At 37.6% G+C, this 18,980-nt stretch overlaps 1 protein-coding gene across 1 annotated transcript in view; it reads right to left on the reverse strand.

Annotated features, from left to right (window-relative positions):
* Positions 1-18,980, reverse strand: part of DNAH5 (dynein axonemal heavy chain 5) — a 259,158-nt gene that overhangs the window by 51,122 nt on the left and 189,056 nt on the right. Inside the window, exons 57-61 of the mRNA XM_012790275.2 lie at positions 18,305-18,419; positions 17,874-18,050; positions 15,808-16,011; positions 12,466-12,645; positions 3,001-3,138 (exon numbers count right to left, since the gene is read on the reverse strand). Of these exons, the coding sequence (XP_012645729.2) occupies positions 3,001-3,138; positions 12,466-12,645; positions 15,808-16,011; positions 17,874-18,050; positions 18,305-18,419 (814 nt within the window). The remainder of the gene's footprint in view (positions 1-3,000; positions 3,139-12,465; positions 12,646-15,807; positions 16,012-17,873; positions 18,051-18,304; positions 18,420-18,980) is intronic.

An 18,980-nucleotide genomic window follows, 5' to 3' on the forward strand; every position in this document is an offset into this window, starting at 1 on the left:
AATAGACTATAAGCATGCATGCTAATATCATACTGCACCAAAAATGTACATAAATATGTATCCTTAGTTAAAAATTAGGAATATCTCCCCTGTTAAAGTTCTGGTATCATTATTGCTTTTATCTATGCGCACACTTCCTTTTACTTTAGGCAAAACCTTAGATTGTCAGCAGATGATGGTGCCCTGAGGCTCCCGCACAAATTTCAGCCATGCTTGACTTAGCAGATCCCTTCCTGCTGTGCCTGGAGACAATAAAAGGCCTTTAACCCAGACTTCCACATGCTGTTGCCTCTCAGTGCTTGGTCCTTAAAAACAAATGGCTCTCTTTCTCTGTGTTTAGGTTACAACTGCTAATTCTACTTGTAAATATTCATACTTATGAAATAAAATGGGTATGGACAAAGATTTAGCTATATGGCCAGTCACTGGATACGCATTGATAACAACAACAAATATATATATGCTAAATGTCTAACAATATAAGATAATTTAAATCAATCATGGGGTATCCATGAATAAGAAAACTCTGAAGCCATCAATAATTATTTTTAAAAAAATTTTATAACCAAGAAAGATGAGCACAATACATCATTAAGTTACAATTTTGATTTATAAAACAGTATTACCAAATTATTTGTTATGTTGATTTAAAAATACATGTAATAGAAAAGCAGATGTTAAGGCATGAATACTGAAGCACAAAATGTTATTAGTGTTCATCTCCAGGGTTACCTGTATGTAGTTTCTATAATGAACTTGAATTGCTTGTGTATTATAACATCAATACAATACAGTGTTTTTCAAAAACATGATACTTTTTTTATTCAGTTTGCCCTAATCTACTTTCTGTGTTTCTTTCTCCTACAGTTAATGCAAAAAAGCTAAAAGCCCATCTGAGAGGCACATGCCACATCTCCACCTCCCATACTTGTTGGTTTGTTTCCCCTCCAAGAGGAAGATGCCAGCTGAGAAGTATGATCCTACATCATTTATTAGGAAAAGAAGTTTTCATTTAGAAGATACTTTTAGTATTGGTTTGTTTTCCCAAGTTCCCCATCCCACTTCCATCCAGCCAAATAAGAGAGTGGCCAGGACTCTCCCTTCCTGGCTTTGGTTTTCTGGAAGCCACACACCCCTTCAAGGGACCAAGGTGCCTCAGAGGTGATGAACCAGTGCCCTTCCCTTGCTTTCTGGCAGATCCCCAAGTCCCTGGGGCTTTCCTGGAGTGCTCTGGAAGGGGAAGAGCAACATAAATGACTGAAGGTCAAATTCACAAGTTGGGTAGGGTGGACTCATGGCCACATTTTTTTTTAATTAAAGAAATTTGATGATTATTGAAATTCAAGTTTTAAAGTTAGCGCCATATTTTTATAGTAGCCATTACTGTGTGGTCCCTCAATTATTTATCTAGCAAATAGAAGATGCTTAAAAATAATAAAGCTTATTTAATTCATTAATATAAAAATGTTAAAATTTAAACATATATAATGAGAAAGTAAAATATTTTTACTCTGTTAGTACAGCTTCCTGATATAAGTCAGCATCCAAAATGGCAAAAATTGATACTCCTTTCTCATCATTTCTAAAGCAGACTCTTTCAAACTACAATGTTAATTTTCTCCTTATATAAGTGAATTTTATGGGGCATAAAAATATAAACCCATATAAGTGTTACTTCTGTAAAACTTATAAAAAGCTCTTATTTTGATTTCAGAATACTTATCTTTAACAGAAAATATCATTCATTCTACATATAGTGACACTAAAATGTTTATCTAAATTCTTTTATTGGGACTCCTATAAGCCTGACAGGTCAAGAATTTCAATCTGGCCAAGTGAAGGCTAAGAGGCAACGGTGAGTTTCATGAAATCATCAAGGAAAGAGTAGGATGAATCTAGCTCTTATCTACCAAATATAGAATGTATCAGAGACAGATACAGATTTCGTGAGGCCAGAAGCTTACATAATCTGGGGAGACCACTTAAGGAAAAATCATTAGAGAATTTTTATAAATATAATATACAAAATTGAGTATGTCTTCAAAGTGGGGGAGGAAATCATGACAAAGTCCTAGTAACTAAAAATCTCAAGATACCTTTTCTGTGAGATCTCTTTAGGCATTATAACTGCACACTAACATACAAATGCTTGCAGATCATAACCTGGCCTTCCCTCCCCTCCCCTCCCCTCCCCATGGAAACTCTACCAATCCCAGTAAGGCCAGAACCCCAGCACCCACAGGGACCTGTGCAAGTGAGGGACCCTAAAGCTCAAGCTACATTGGATTTATGTTAAATCTGCCTCAATTACCAGAAGGAAAGAGGTCCCAGTGGAGCTGCAATTAGAATAAATAAATATAAAGAGCAGACAATGTATAAACCTAGATCCCAAAAAAGTGCTAAAGCTGAAAAATATGCATTGGTTGAGAAGGCTGTAGATGGTCATTGTCACTGGGATACAGCCATATGGTCAGTCATATTGATCCAGCAGAGGCCTGAAGTAAATATCAGAAGACCAAGGTCTACACCAGACAATGCCGCTGACCACCCTATGACCAGGATCCAGTCTCTTGTCCTCTCTACACCTCTAAAATGAGAATAAAAATATCCACCCTGCCAATCTTGCAGTGTTGTTTCAAACATTAAATGAGATAAAGTGGGAGGACAGGATTTGAAAAATATAACAAAAAATGCTACACAAGATGCTGTTATCATTACCATCACACTTAATAAGGAAATTCAGAATGGTTATGCTCCAGAACTGACTGCTATTAATACTCTGGCTGACCACCCTGACATCTCGCCAAAGACCCTTGGTGTCTGTGAGAAACAAAGCCCAGGGCTCAGTGAGGGATGATGTGCTGTGCGTGTACCACATACAAATTCACTTGACTCTCCACCGGGAACCAAACCCTTGGAGAGGGAAAGCAGAAGAGGAATGAAGGCTTACGACAGCTGTGTAAGTGTGTGACAGTCCCTCCCATGACAAAGGACAGATACCTGCTTTTCAGTCATGGCCTGTTCGTACTCAGCCTGCACCACGTCGAGTTCCGCCTGCTTGTCGTCCAGCTCAGCCTGAGCCTTCTGCAGGTCCTGCATGGCCAGGACGTGGCGATTCTCCTGCACCACCAAGTTGGCCTGCACGGGATGCATACAGAGTGAAAGGACGGGCCGCAAACCTCCAAATGGCCCACGTTTCAGAACCAAACCTGAGAACTCAGCAATGTCACATTTACACATTTTCTTTGTTCCACTCCTAGAATCCTTTCAAATTTCACTGTCAAGACCAAATTTTAGTGTGAAAATCACAGTTTGTTAGTACAGAGGTCAGCAAATTTTTTCTGTAAAGTGCCAGATAATAAACATTTCAGGCCTTCGGGAGCCAAGAGGCAAAATCAAAGCTACAGTTAAAGGACTTGTTTAAAGATGTAAAAACTATTTTTATTTCATGAGCCATACATTTGACTCATGGGCCATAGTTTGCTTATCTCTAAATCAGAACACTGTAATATTAAAGATACATAGGCAAATTATTAAACATTATAATATTGGAGTTGTAGAAAAAGAAAAGACTGAATATTTAGAACCATCTGTCTAGCAGGTCTCATCACTGTGGACAAGTAGTAAAGACTGGAACATAATTATATTCACTGAAGGTGGAGATCTAGGTTTTGTGTGTGGTGGTGGTTTTGATGCTGTTCCTGTAGTTTTCATATATTTCTTGCCTTCCAGAAAAGAGGATTTGATACTTTGAGCTGTGACCAATTAAAAATATTTGTTTTTTAAAAGCTACTAAAATAGAAACAAAAGACATAATCAAAAGCAATATTATTAGCAAAAGATGAAGTTTGAAAAATTGTCCGTGCTTGCAGGGATTTAGATCCTTTAAAATAATTTTTTTGAAACCAAACTTCTTTCTTTTAAATCTAGAAATGTAAAAATGACTTTAATGGCAAGATCCACTACTGGAAACCATATTCTTTCTGAGATGTTAAAGAAGACATTGTTATTTAAAAAAAAAAATCTTTTTTGAGATAAATTATTTTCCTATCTCAAAACCCCAGGCTTTCAAATTGGTAGAATTTGTCTTTAAGGAAAAAGTCAGAGTTCCATAATTGACTAGATCCAGTGATAGGCAAAAAAGTTTAAAGGCTTAAAAGTTATCATGTAAAAAGAATCTGACTGGTGTAACATTTTTTTCTCAGCTATGCTCTAAGCCGCAACTGTTCCTATGGTTCAGACATAGAAGAAAAGTAAGGCCGCTATGTCAACCAACTTATAATTTAAAGTAACCTGCTAATGCCATACTATCACAGGCCCAAAGATTTTGAACACTTTCTAGTACTTTACTCACAAAATAAATAAATAAATAAATAAATAAATAAAAATTTAAAAATAAATAAATAAATAAAACTTCTATTAAACGATGCTCTCAATAGTTGCTAGCCATCATCCTTCAAACCCAATTGCTCAACTTAGGAGTTCTAGAGCTCTGTGCAGGTCACTCAATCCCTGTGAGCCATAGTTTCTCTGTTAAAATATTGAAAAATTATCACCCAGGGTTTTTTTGTGAGGATTAAATGAGACAACATATGTAAAACCCCAAGCCTATTTTGGGGGGGGGGGGAATGGGCATTTCTTGAAACCTTAAAATCTGTACCCCCATAATATGCCAAAATAAAAAAAAAAAAAACCAAGCCTAGCACCTGGCACATAACAAGAGTTTAATAAATAATATTTATTGAACAATTATTAACAATAGTGTTAATGTTATTATCTGTGTTCAAAATTTAAGATTCTACTTTTAAAACACGGACTGATATTTACTGATTTTCATAAATTTTTCAAAGAGAAGTCCCATTATAATGAACTTGAATAGAACCTAAATTGCTATTGTTGTAATTAACATTTGTTTGATACTATATAAGTCATTCGGCCCATCTATAGGAATTGCAAGATGAAAGAGCACAGCCCCTCAGTGTCTCTGTTACTAATTATTATCAAAGTGATTCTGCCTGAAGTTTAAGGAGTGACCATGACCTCTGCTCACTTAGGAAGCAGGAGTTTGTAAGTGAATCCTATCCAGGATTAAGTGAAGTTAGAGGCCTTAGTCTGTATTTCTTAATATATTCAATAAAATCACGTGATGATAACCTGTACTTCCTCTTTCACTCATCCCTACACACGCGAACATGTAGGATCTATGTAGTTTTCTAGCTGACACAGGAGGGATCTGGCAAGCTGAGTGGTCTAAGATGCTAGATGCTCGTAAGAATGTAAGCGGACACTCCCACTTCCAGGAGCAAAGAAAAGGTTTTCCCTTCATATGGTGTTTCCTCCACTCCCTGCTGAATAATCTAGATTGTCCTGAGACTAGCTGGAAGCTGCAATATGGAAGTTACTGAACATAGAGGAAGGGATTTCGTTGTTCTTATGTAAGCCTTGTTCATAATGACCATGTTTAATGGTTTTAGCTCACTATATTCAAAAGAATTACAATAACAGAAAAAACTATGCATCATGAATTCAATTCTAATTCCCTTTAAGACCTTATGTATGCTCACTCACTGGAAAAATGTAAAAGAATGGACCTGTACTTTTCATTTGATATGGTGGTTATAATTCAGTCAATATCAGAATGTCCATTTTTGAACTATGGTGGAGTCTTCAATGGTCCCAATACCCATGATGTCAAACAGCATGACCTCAATTATTTGCTCTAAAATTCTCTGAGGCAAATTAGTCTTCATTCCTTTAAGTTGTCCTAGAACCTCAAGGGCCTCAATTACTAAATAAATGGTCCTAGAATAGTAACAATTAGAAAATAAAATGAGACTTGCAACTCGATCTCTATTTTCCTATTACTGTTAATTATCTTTATCATGATCATTAAGTTTCTTGGGTAGTTTACAAGTATAAATGGATTTTAGCTGATGGTTGAGAGATATAAAACCAAAGCAAAATAATCAGGCCATAAAATATGATTTTTGAGACATCAGTATTTCATTTTCAAAAACCATACCTGTTTCTCCATTTGCTGAAGATTGCCATTTAATGGTAGAAGAATACATACAAATGAAGCTTAAAAATTCAATTAATTACTCAAGGGAAACATAGGTGTGTCTCCAAGTCACATTAAATAATAAATAAATGATATTCAGTTTCTTTCTTTCTTTTTTTTTTTTTTTTTTTTTTTGAGACAGAGTCTCACTCTGTTGCCCAGGGTAGAGTGCCGTGGTGTCCGCCTAGCTCACAGCAGCCTCAAACTCCTGGGCTCAAGTGATCCTCCTGCCTCAGCCTTCCCAGTAGCTGGGACTACAGGCAGGCACTACCATGCCCAGCTAATTTATATAATTTTTTTTTTTTACTTTTTTAGTTGGCCAATTAATTTCTTTCTATTTTTAGTAGAGACAGGTCTTGCTCTTGCTCAGGCTGGTTTGGAACTCCTGACCTTGAGCGATCCTCCCCCCTTGGCCTCCCAGAGTGCTAGGATTATAGGCGGGAGCCACCTTCAGTTTCTTTCTTAAGGGACAAAAAGGGGGAAGGGAGGACTATGCAACGTCTTACAACCAAGAATAGCTTTAAGCACTTTCTGCATCTTGAACCTGCCTCTCTCATAGGATTCCTGGCTGGAGATTTTGAACATTATCAGGAGATTCTGGTGCTATCATTTTCTATGGGTTTTTTTTCCCTAAGTTAACACTGTAGGGGAAGTGGAGCAAGATGGCAAAATAGAACCCCCTGGCAATCAACCCTCCACAAGAACACCAAACTGAACAACTATCCAAGCAAGAAAGCACCTTTATAAGAACCAAAAATCAGGTAAGCAATAACAGTATCTGGTTTTAACATAAAATCATGGTAAGAGACACAGAAGAGGGTAGGAAAGACAGTCTTGCATTGCCTATGCCACCCATTCTCCATCCTCTGGCCACAATGCACCAGCTCCAGGTGGAGAAAGGATCTGTGTGTTTGTGGGAGGGACAGTGAAGTGATTGTTGAACTTTGCATTGGAACTCAGGCCCCCCTGGCACAGGGGAACACAACACAGGGCAGAATTCTGCCAGTGCCCACAGAGGAAGCATTTAGACCAGCCCCAGCCAGAGAGAAATCCTCTGCCCCAGAAATAGGAAACTGAGTTCAGCTAACTCCAACACTGGATAACAAAAGCTGCCTGGGGCCTCGAGTAAATTTGAAAGGCACTCGGACCACAAAGACTGCCCTTTGGGTGAGTCCTGATGCTGCACTGGGTCCGGAGTCAGTGGACTTGGGGCACACATGACCCAGTGAGACACCAGCTGTGGTGGCCAAAGGAGTATCTGCCTTACCCCTCCTTCAACTCCAGGCAGTGCAGCTCCTTCCATTGGGGAAAATAAAGGAAAGGAAGAGGAAAAGTACAGAAGACTTTGTCTTGCAACTTGGGTACCAGCTCAGCCACAGTAAAATAAAGTACCCAGCAGATTCCTGAAGCCCCTCATTGCAGGCCTTAGCTCCTAAAGGGTATTTCTAAGCCCAACCTGGGCCAGAAAGAAACACACTACCCTGAAGGGAAGAACACAGTCCTGGAAGAATTCACCACCTGCTGATTAAAGAGTCTTTGGGCCTTGAAAAAACATCAGTGGTAGAGGAGCAACAGTCACCATGGGCCTTGGTAGAGTCCACGCTGGCTTCAGGTGTGACCCTGTGTAGTCACAGCTGTGATGGCCACTAGGGAGTGCTCACGTCACCCTTTCCCCCATCTCCAGGCAGCCCAGTGCAGACAGTGAGGCTGCTGTTCTGGGGAAAGTGAGGGAAAATATTCAGACACTTTGGTTGGTAATCTAGGGACTTCTCCTGTATCTTGCCCAAGCCCACCAAAGCAGTACCACCAGAAGTCTCAGGGCACCCCCAGTACTGATACCACTGCAGTGACCAAAGACTTAGATCACAACACTCAATTCCCTTTGAGGGAATTCCCTGGAAAACCTGCTCAAGAAGAACAGGTACATACAAATCCAGACTGCTAAGATTAGAATCAGTACCTAACTCTTCAAAGCCCAGAAACTGACAAACATCCGCAAGCATCAAGAACATCCAGGAAAACATGATCTTACCAAATGAACTAAGTAAAGAATCTAAATAGAAACAGCAATTAAAAATCTCCCTAAAAAGAAAAGTCCCGGTCCAGATGGCTTCACACCTGAATTTTACCATACTTACAAAGAAGAACTGGTACCTATCTTGCAGAAACTATTCCACAACATCGAGAAGAACGGAAACCTCCCCGACACCTTTTATGAAGCGAATATTACTCTGATACCAAAACCAGGAAAGGATGCAACAAAAAAAGAAAACTACAGACCAAAATCCCTAATGAATATAGATGCAAAAATTTTCAACAAAATCTTAGCTAACCGAATCCAGACACTTATCAAAAAAATAATCCACCACGACCAAGTGGGCTTCATCCCAGGGATGCAGGGATGGTTCAACATACGTAAATCTATAAATGCAATTCACCACATAAACAGAAGCAAAAACAAAGACCACATGATTCTTTCAATAGATGCAGAAAAAGCTTTTGACAAAATTCAACACCCTTTCATGATACGAACACTTAAGAAAATAGGCATAGAAGGGACATACCTAAAAATGATACAAGCCATATATGACAGACCCATAGCCAACATCATACTGAATGGGGAAAGATTGAAATCATTCCCACTTAGAACTGGAACCAGACAAGGCTGCCCACTATCTCCACTTCTGTTCAACATAGTGCTGGAAGTCTTGGCTACAGCAATCAGACAGGAAAATGGAATCAAAGGTATCCAAATAGGGGCAGAAGAGATCAAACTTTCACTGTTTGCTGATGATATGATATTGTATCTAGAAAACCCCAAAGATTCAACCAAGAAACTCCTGGAACTCATCAATGAATTTAGTAAAGTCTCAGGATACAAAATCAATACACAGAAATCAGAGGCATTCATATACGCCAACAACAATCTAATTGAGAACCAAATCAAAGACTCAATTCCCTTCACAATAGCAACAAAGAAATTAAAGTACCTAGGAATATACTTAACCAAGGACGTAAAAGACCTCTACAGGGAGAACTATGAAACACTGAGGAAGGAAATAGCAGAGGATGTAAACAGATGGAAATCCATACTATGCTCGTAGATCGGTGGACTCAATATCATCAAAATGTCTATACTACCCAAACTGATCTACAGATTCAATGCAATACCTATTAAAATCCCATCAGCATTCTTCACAGATATAGAAAAAATAATTTTACACTTCGTATGGAACCAAAGAAGACCCCGAATATCAAGAGCAATTCTAGGCAACAAAAACAAAATGGGAGGCATTAATATGCCAGATATCAAACTATACTACAAAGCTGTAGTAATTAAATCAATATGGTATTGGCACAAAAATAGGAATATTGACCAGTGGAACAGATGTGAGAATACTGATATAAAACCACCCTCATATAGCCATCTAATCTTTGACAAAGCAGACAAAAACATACACTGGGGAAAAGAATCCCTTTTCAATAAATGGTGCTGGGAAAACTGGATAGCCACCTGTAGAAGGCTAAAACAGGACCCACACCTTTCACCTCTCATAAAAACCAACTCACGCTGGATAACAGACTTAAACCTAAGGTATGAAACTATTAGAACACTAGAGGAAAAAGTTGGAAACACTCTCCTAGGCATCGGCCTGGGCAAAGAGTTTATGAAGAAGTCCCCAAAGGCAATCACAGCAGCAACAAACATAAATAAATGGGACATGATCAAACTACAAAGCTTCTGCACAGCCAAAGAAATAGTCATGAAAGTAAACAGACAACCTACAGAATGGGAGAAAATTTTCGCATCCTATGCATCCGATAAGAGACTGATAACTAGAATATACTTAGAACTCACGAAAATCAGGAAGAAAAAATCAAATAACCCCATTAAAAAGTGGGCAAAGGACTTGAACAGAAACTTTTCTAAAGAAGACAGAAGAATGGCCAACAAACATATGAAAAAAGGCTCAACATCTCTAATCATCAGGGAAATGCAAATCAAAACCACAATGAGATATCACTTAACCCCAGTGAGAATGGCCTTTATCAAAAAATCTCCAAACAATAAATGCTGGCATGGTTGCAGAGAGAGAGGAACACTCCTACACTGCTGGTGGGACTGCAAACTAGTTCAACCTCTGTGGAAAGCAATATGGAGATACCTTAAAGTGATACAAGTGAATCTACCATTTGATCCAGCAATCCCATTGCTGGGCATCTACCCAAATGATCCAATGACACTCTACAAAAAAGACACCTGCACTCGAATGTTTATAGCAGCACAATTCATAATTGCAAGGCTGTGGAAACAGCCCAAGTGCCCATCAATCCAAGAATGGATTAATAAAATGTGGTATATGTATACCATGGAGTACTATTCAGCTCTAAGAAACAATGGTGATATAGCACATCTTATATTTTCCTGCTTAGAGCTGGAACCCATACTACTAAGTGAAGTATCCCAAGAATGGAAAAACAAGCACCAGATATATTCTCCAGCAAACTGGTATTAACTGAGTAGCACCTAAGTGGACACATAGGTACTACAGTAATAGGATATTGGGCAGGTGGGAGGGGGAAGGGGGCGGGGGGCGGGTATATACATACATAATGAGTGAGATGTGCACCATCTGGGGGATGGTCATGATGGAGACTCAGACTTTTGGGGGGAGCGGGGGAAATGGGCATTTATTGAAACCTTAAAATCTGTACCCCCATAATATGCCGAAATAAAAAAAAAAAAAAAAGAATCTGTGACCAGTCCTACAATAAAGGAGATATGTGATCTTTCAGACAGGTAATTCAAAATAGTTGTTCTTAAGCTCAGCGAACTTCAATAACAATGCAGAGAAGGAATTCTGGATCCCATCAGATAAATTTAACAAAAAGATTGAAATAAAAAAAAATCAAGCAGAAATTCTGAAGCTGGAAAATTCAATTGACAAACTAAAAAATGCATCAGAGTCTCTCAACAGCAGAACTAATCAAAGAGAAGAAAGACTTAGTGAGCTTGAAGACAGTCTATATGAAAATACACAGTCAGAATAAAAAAAAGAAAAAAGAGTTTAAAAGAATGAAGCATGCCTATAAGACCCTTTTGCTCTGTGAAGTTTGGATTCAGTCGAAAGGCCACACTCAAGGACATGGAAGGCCACATGTGGCCCCAAGACTGCAGATTCCCCACCCCAATTTGACCAACAGGTATATGAAAAAATGCTCAACATCATTAGTCATCAGCGAAATGCAAATCAAAACTCTAATGAAATATCATCTCACCCCAGTTAAAATGGCCTTTACCCAAAAGACAAGCAATAACAAATGATGGTGAGGATATGAAGAACGGGAAACCCTCAGACACTGTTGGTAGGAATGTAAATTAGCACAACCACTATGGAGAACAGTATGAAGATTCCACAAAAAAATTAAAAAAGAGACCAATCATATGACCCAGCAATCCCACTGTTAGGTATACATTCAAAAGCAAGAAAATAAGTATATCAAGAAGATATCTGTACTCCCATGTTTTGCAGCACTATTCACAATACCCAAGATTGACAATTAATCTAAGTGTCCATCAACAGATGAATGTATAAAGAAAATGTGGTACCTATATACAATGGAATATTATTCATCCATAACAAAGAATGAAATCCTGTCATTTGCAACAACCTAGATGGAACTGGAGAACATTAAGTGAAATAAGCTAAGCATAGAAAGACAAATTTCCTGTGTTCTCACTCATACGTGGAGGCTAAAAATTAAAACAATTGATCTCATGGAGACAGAGAGTAAAATAATGCTTACCAGAAACTGGGAAATGTAGCAAGGAAGGAGGGATAAAGTGGGAATGTTACTGGGTGCAAAAAAAAAGATAGAATGAACAATAGTTGAAAGCAAAACAAAATAACTATAGTCAACAGTAAGTTATGGTATACTTTAAAATAACTAAGAGCAGAATTGGAATATCCCTGACATGACGAAATGATAAACGCTTGAGATGATGGATACTCCAATTATACTGACTTGATACACATTGTATGCCTGTATCAAACCATGAAATATACCCCATCAATATATACAACTATTGTACCCATAATAATTAAAAATATTTTAAAAATTCAAAATAAAACAAACACTGTGGAGGAAAAATATCCAGCAGCCCACCATGGACTTAGTATCCTTGCAGAAAGTCAGTCCACACTTAAAAACCCATAAAATTGTGGGATTATACGGAATAAAAACCACCCTATCCTCAGTCTTTCTAATAGTTGCTCTCCCTGTCGAACTGAGAATGATTACACCACAGAACAAAGGTACCTGTGCTACTTTGAAAAAACAAGACCAGTTGACCTAGAGACTCCTCCCGGCATGTTTCACACAGTTCTACCTTGGACACTTACCTTCAGGGGCAGCACCTCTTTGTTTATAGAAAAGAAGGAGGCCATGGCTTTCGTCCACGAACAAAGACCGGCTACATTTCCACATACGCGTTTAGCGGTTTCAATGTTATAGTCTGCCATTTCAAAGTAAGGATTCAAGAATTCTATCACCTCTTCATTGATTGTGTCTTTTGGGAATTGCTACGGAAGAAACAAGTATAATAAAAATGAAAACACTTCTTCCCATGAAGTCATACTTTGAGCTCTCAATGCCTTTGAAACTATTGAACAACCAAAAATGGATGGATGGTATCATATTAACATTTTGTCAATGTTTCAGCATATTAGGCAAACTTCCTAAAAGTGAAAGCACAGTAGGAAATGAAGTAGCAATGAAGTCTGTTAGAGTATACTTTGTCTTCTGTAGGAAAGAGATACCAACCCTAAATAAATAGACTGGGATCCAGAGAAAGAGTAAATTATTTAGGTAATGAACACTAATGTAGTTAATAGAATTTCCAAAGCAATAAAAATTTCTTTCCATTAATCCTAAATAGATGAATTACAAACCCATAAAATCTACAATGAAAAACAAACACACAGGTATATTCGGCCTGAGGACATATATATTTATCACTTATCAGCAACTAAGTGCTTAATGTAGTCAGACAGAGGTTTCATTAAACTCACCCGAAATGTGAAGATAATAACTTGGACATTAGGCCTTGAGGGTGATGAATTAATTTTTAATCATAGAACTATCAAGAGTATGAGAGAATTATTACCTTCTGGAGGGATAAAATTTTAAAATAGTAGCAGAAATGAATTAAGAATGCCTTCCCACATTCAGAAAGGGAAGACTGACCAAACAATGAAATTGGATCTTTTAAAAGTGGTGTTTGATCATTTGAAAGAAGATGATTAAATGTTTTCCAAGCAGAAAGGAATTTAGCACCTAAATAATTTAGTGACATAAGCCTTCACAGATCACATCACACAATGCAGAGAACACTCTCATTCAGACCTCATTTAACGCAAGTTCCTGTTACGAGACTTGAAAAATAGTGAAGCCAGAGAAAAGCCAGAAAAGCCAGAAGACTGTCTCTGAGCCATAGAAGGGGGGGTGACAGAAAGACAATAGCAAGGGAGCTTCCACGAGCAGGGGCTCTGCCATAGGTAAATAAGGCAGGAAGAAGGAGTCACCTACTAGGATTCCATTCAAAGTCCAAATTCATTGGTGCAGAGCCTCATATCATAATTATCTTGGACAAGTCTGTATGGCCCACCAGTTTCATAAGCTACTTATTATTATAGCTACTGTGAGGGAACTAGCAGTTACTTGAGCAATGGTGAATTGAAGACTGAATGATAGTGCTAAAGTTATAGCTTAAGAAATAGATGTGGACTGTGTATTCCCAACTAGTTGTCTCAATATTTAAATATGAAAGACAAAACAATAAAGCTTCCAGAAGAAAACAGAATTTATTCTGCCTTAGATGTGGGCAAAAATCTGCTAAACAGGACACAGAAAACACTATTAGAGAAAATATTGATAAATTGGACTACATTAAACCTCAGAACTTCTGCTTATCAAAAGATATCATTAATAAAGTGAATAACTAACCCAGAAAGCCCAGAAGATATTTGCAAACAAATAAATGCCAAATTAGTCATGTTTTTATGTTAAACAATTCTACAAAGTGATAAAAATAATTTAAGTGGACAAGAGACTTCAACGGGTTTTAACAAAAAATTTCTCTAGAGACTCATAAACCTATAAAAAGATTTTCAGCATCATTACTCTTAGGGAAATGCAAATTAAAACAACTATAATAAGACACTACAAACCCATCAGAATAGCTAAAAGTAGAAAATGGTGACAGTGTGGAGCAGCTTATACAATGCTGGTGGGTGTGTAAATTGATATTTAAATAAATATTTTTGAAAACTCTTTGGCACTATTTACCAAAGCTAATTAAACTTATATAATATAAGATCCAGAAACTGCATTCCTGAGTATACGACCAATAGAAATGCATGCATACAGCCACCAAATAGGCCAATATTCATAACAGCTTTATTTATAACATCCAAAATTTAATAACAACCCAAAAATTCAGCAACGGTACTATGGACAAATTGAAGCATAATATAGTGTTTCACATTGGTGCTGGTTCATACAGGTTCATAAAAAAATAACTGTGAAATGTGCAAGAATTTTACAAACTTGTTAAATGCAGCCATTATTAAAAATCAAATTATATAAATTTACAATTAAATAAGTTATATTTATAACAAAGATAATATATGGTTAAAACTCACCACTTTCCAATCATTTAATTACGTTTTACTATCATCTCTGTTTTCGAGGCCATTTAGGTCTATTGAATCTGTATGATGGATATACTATATGATGGTATGCTACTACGAACCTCTTTCCAATTCTACATTCAGTGACATCATTTTGGTAGCTTGATAATAGCCTTCGTGGGAACAGTGACGCCATGGCAAACACTTCAAATTAGAGCTTTTGTTTGCTTGTTTTTTCTTTTTTCCCCCTTGAAGGATCAGTTGTTTAACATTTACAACACACACTACTGTATATTTATATACTGGAAAGCCACATGACAATGAGAAAAGAAGGAAATACTATCTTTTGCAACAATAAACGAATCTCACAGACATGTTGAATAAAAGGGGTCAAAACAAGAGCTCATAAGATAGACTTTCATATATGGAAATTTTAAAATAGGCAAAACTATCTGGATAAAGGTCAGAGTAATAATTATTTTAAGGGAAGTTATTTGGGACTTTTAAGGGAAATTATTTTAAGGGAAGGTTGGGACACAGAAGAGCTTTGTAGGGTCCGGAAATATATATATTTTTCTTTCAGTGTTCACTAATAGGTATATACATATACAAATATTCATCAAGCTGTACACGTAAAATTTGTACATTTTGTTACATGCAAGTATAATACTGTCTCATAATAAAATTTGAAAGTTGTAAATTAAGATGGAAAAAAACTACTGAGAATTGCAAAATATAAATATGTGTGTGTATTTGGTTTATATACGCATAAAACAATATATACACATATACACACATATATTGTCTTTTAAAAATGTTTCTCTTCAACTTTTATTGAAGTATACATATCACTGATGATGCTTTCATATAACTAAAATCTGCCGGGAAAAGCTCTAATGCTTATAATGTCTTATATTTGAAAGAGAAAATTCTACGCTGGAAAGAAATATGTATGTAAAACCAATTCTTTTTAGAAACGTATTCTATTAAAGGACTCAGACACCCCAGCGAAGACTGAGTTCCCTCTTAGCCCGTCACTGTTGAACTACCAACCTGTAGGTTCTGTAAAAAGTTCCCTGCAGTCATCAGTTTCAAAGATTCCTGCCAGGAAGGAATGGTACAGCTTTTTTCCAGGTCAATTTTCACTGCATTGACTTTCCTTTGGAACAGCAGCAGCACGCAATCCATGATCCGCATGATGAGGTGGGGGGGCCGGCCCAGCGTGCGGACAGTGGCGATGTCGGAAGGCTTGATGGTCTGGGGGAGCAAGGGCAAGGGTCATCCCAGCTCAGATAAGCAAGTGCAGACAAAAACCCTTTCCTGTCTGAATGCTACCGTCTCAGCAGAGGACAGAAAACATTTCTAAATTACATGCAGAGCCATAGGGTCTAGACATACATATTTAATCCCAAAGAAACACCATGCCCCCAAAAGTTCAAATTTTGACTCTTTAAACTGACAACTAGAGGAGAGAAATGTTGGCGAGCAGATAAGGAGCTGCGACTTCGCTAAAACTGCACAGTCCACTTTGTGCCAGAAAAAAAAAAGAAAAGCGTAATCTCAAAGAAAAAGAATATTCAGCATATAAGTAGATACCAGGGTTCGAAACCAGGAAAAATGCAGTATTTTTAGTGCCTTTTTGCTCGTTAGCTATGTAGGTCAAGAAGCTGCCTCTCTCTTAGGCAACTCAGACTTGTCACCGTGTACTGCCACCAGAGGGTAGCCGCAGGGCTGACAGATTGAATAATTAGAGGTTTCTTAGCTGGGAACTGACCTTTAAATGAAGGAGCTTGAGCAATATGAATTTCACTAAGCTCTCTCTCAAAAAAAGTTCCATTCCGTTTCTAGTACTCTTACAGAGTAAATTATTTAATAGTCACATAGACCTGTTTGGGTTGATGATAACTGCTCTGTCTCTTAAACTCTTTATGGAATATGTATTAGATAAATATTAAATGTAAGAATTGGATACAGTCCTATTTCCAGGGCAAATAGTATAGGCACACTCCTTCTAGGTCTTGAAAACTTTCCATCTCGTTTGCATTGCATCCCTCCTGTCAAAAGGTAACCAGTGATGGAAACCAATGACTTTCTCATCAAGGCTAATGATCTTTTTTCTCTGAGGACGGGGGAAAAGAAAAAACACTGAACTTGTTAAATTAGCAATGTAACTTTACACCTTGAAAACGTTTGTTTTAATGTCCTAGCATTGGTGACAGCTAGACAGCTAGAAGTTAAGGAGAATTTGTGGCAAAGAACTGGAAATGACAGATAGACCTTTATTTGAGATGTGTGGCTATAAAAGAAAACAGAGAAATAGACCAGCAGCCAGCAGAGAAAGCAGGGTCAAATTAAAGTTATATAAAATGTAAGGGCTGGGCATGCTTATTTTACTTTAACTTTAAAAAAGAATTATGCTCAGCTATATTAAGGACCCAGGGAAAAGGAGTTGAGGAGAAGGGTACATCTGAAAATCAACCTGTTTCAGCTAAGTATTAAATTCCTCTTTTCTGTGCAGGCAAAGCAATATGACTGTTACATAATCTTCTCTATGGCATGACAATATAACCTCTATTTTAACATCTGGAGGTATTTTTTTTATTTTTGCTTTGAACTGGTTAAAATCAGATTAGTATTGAGTTAGAAAGAATCCTATGCAACCTGATGCCAAAATGGATCATGTTTGGATGTACCTAGAACTTCCTGAGTATGAATTGAGTCTTCAAAACTAGACCAGCCTTTTAAAGTGTGAACTAGTTTCGTTAAACTCATTTTACTTTCTTGGAATCCAATGTCCTTTGAAATTTCACCATTTCTGTTATTGCCACCCAGCTGAATTATCTAATTGTGTGGGAAGCCTGCCCAAACTCTGTCATTAATGAGCTACATCAGATGAGCTACATCAGATCAGTAGATCTTTATTTGGATAATTTATAGAAAATGTTGTATCTTACAGATCTCCCACTCCAATGTCTTCAATGAATGAGGAAATGTTGTTTCGGAAAGTTGATGTGACTGCCCCAGTGTCACATAGAGCATTTCCTTTTTGTTATCAATGTTTTGCCTTCGTTTGCCTCCTGTACCCTAAAGTTGGTATCTGTTACATCACATAGATTTACCTGCAATGCGGCTTCTGCTTCTTCTAATGCTGGTTTTGCTGCTTCCAATTTTTCTTCAGCGATGGCTTTATCTTTAGAGATGCTGTCTACAATGGCCTGGGCTTTGTCCTTCACCTTCTGTACCTCCGCCTTGACCTTTTCGGCAGCCTGTGCTTTCATCGTCACCTCTTTTAAGACCTAATTCAATAAAAAGCAAAAAATATTTCATCAAAAATTACCAAAGACCCATCTGAAAATGCACATCATTGCCTTGAAATGTGGATCTTGCCCACCTGCCCAATTTTTCGTACATATAATGAAGAACATTTTATTCCAAAGGAAATGAATCATTTATATGTCCATGGTTCCAATTTGGTGAATATGTGACACCATTAACATTTGTGAACTGGGATTTCAAAGGGGCCTCGGCACACGTGTGAACGTCCACCCACCGTGTCAGCTTTCTCGTTGGCCACTTGTAGCTCCTTTTCTTTTACTTCTAGTTCCTTGCTCAGGGCTGCAACAGACTCTGAAGCTTCTTTTAGCTTTTCCAAGCCAGTATTCATTCTAGAATTGAAAATCCAAAGTAAGCAACGTTAAAATTTGTGGTACTCGGCTACATTTGCCAAGCACTGGTTCACAAATGAGTAGGAATGCTCATATCTGGAGAATGAGTATACGCAAATAGCAAACTCAAGTGGCTTAGCAAAAAGGACATAAATCTAGGTTTAACTCCAGTATGTTCTTCATAGACCCCACATGGGAAGAGTGAATCCACTGGAACATGCTTTACGAAAAAGGAACAATGGTGGATCTAAAATCTGCACAGTGCAGGAAACCGGCTTAATGACATTAGGCTAAATGACAATAGACTTCAAATGTCTGAAGCCTTGTCATGGAGGAAGGAAAATAAATAACTTCTGTTTTTCAAAAGAGACCAATGAAGTTAAAGGAAGAAAAATTCAGGCTCAAGAAAAGAAATTAATTTAAAGCCATCAGAACAGCCTTAGGAAGGAACTAGTTGCCCGCCTGAACTTGAAATAATGTGATCTTAAAGCTGGGAGCCCTCAGAGTCATTTAGTGCAATCACCCACACAGGGGTCCCTTACACAGCAACCCTGGCTCATT

Source organism: Microcebus murinus, chromosome 11, assembly GCF_040939455.1.
Source record: "Microcebus murinus isolate Inina chromosome 11, M.murinus_Inina_mat1.0, whole genome shotgun sequence".
Classification (NCBI taxonomy): Eukaryota; Metazoa; Chordata; class Mammalia; order Primates; family Cheirogaleidae; genus Microcebus; species Microcebus murinus.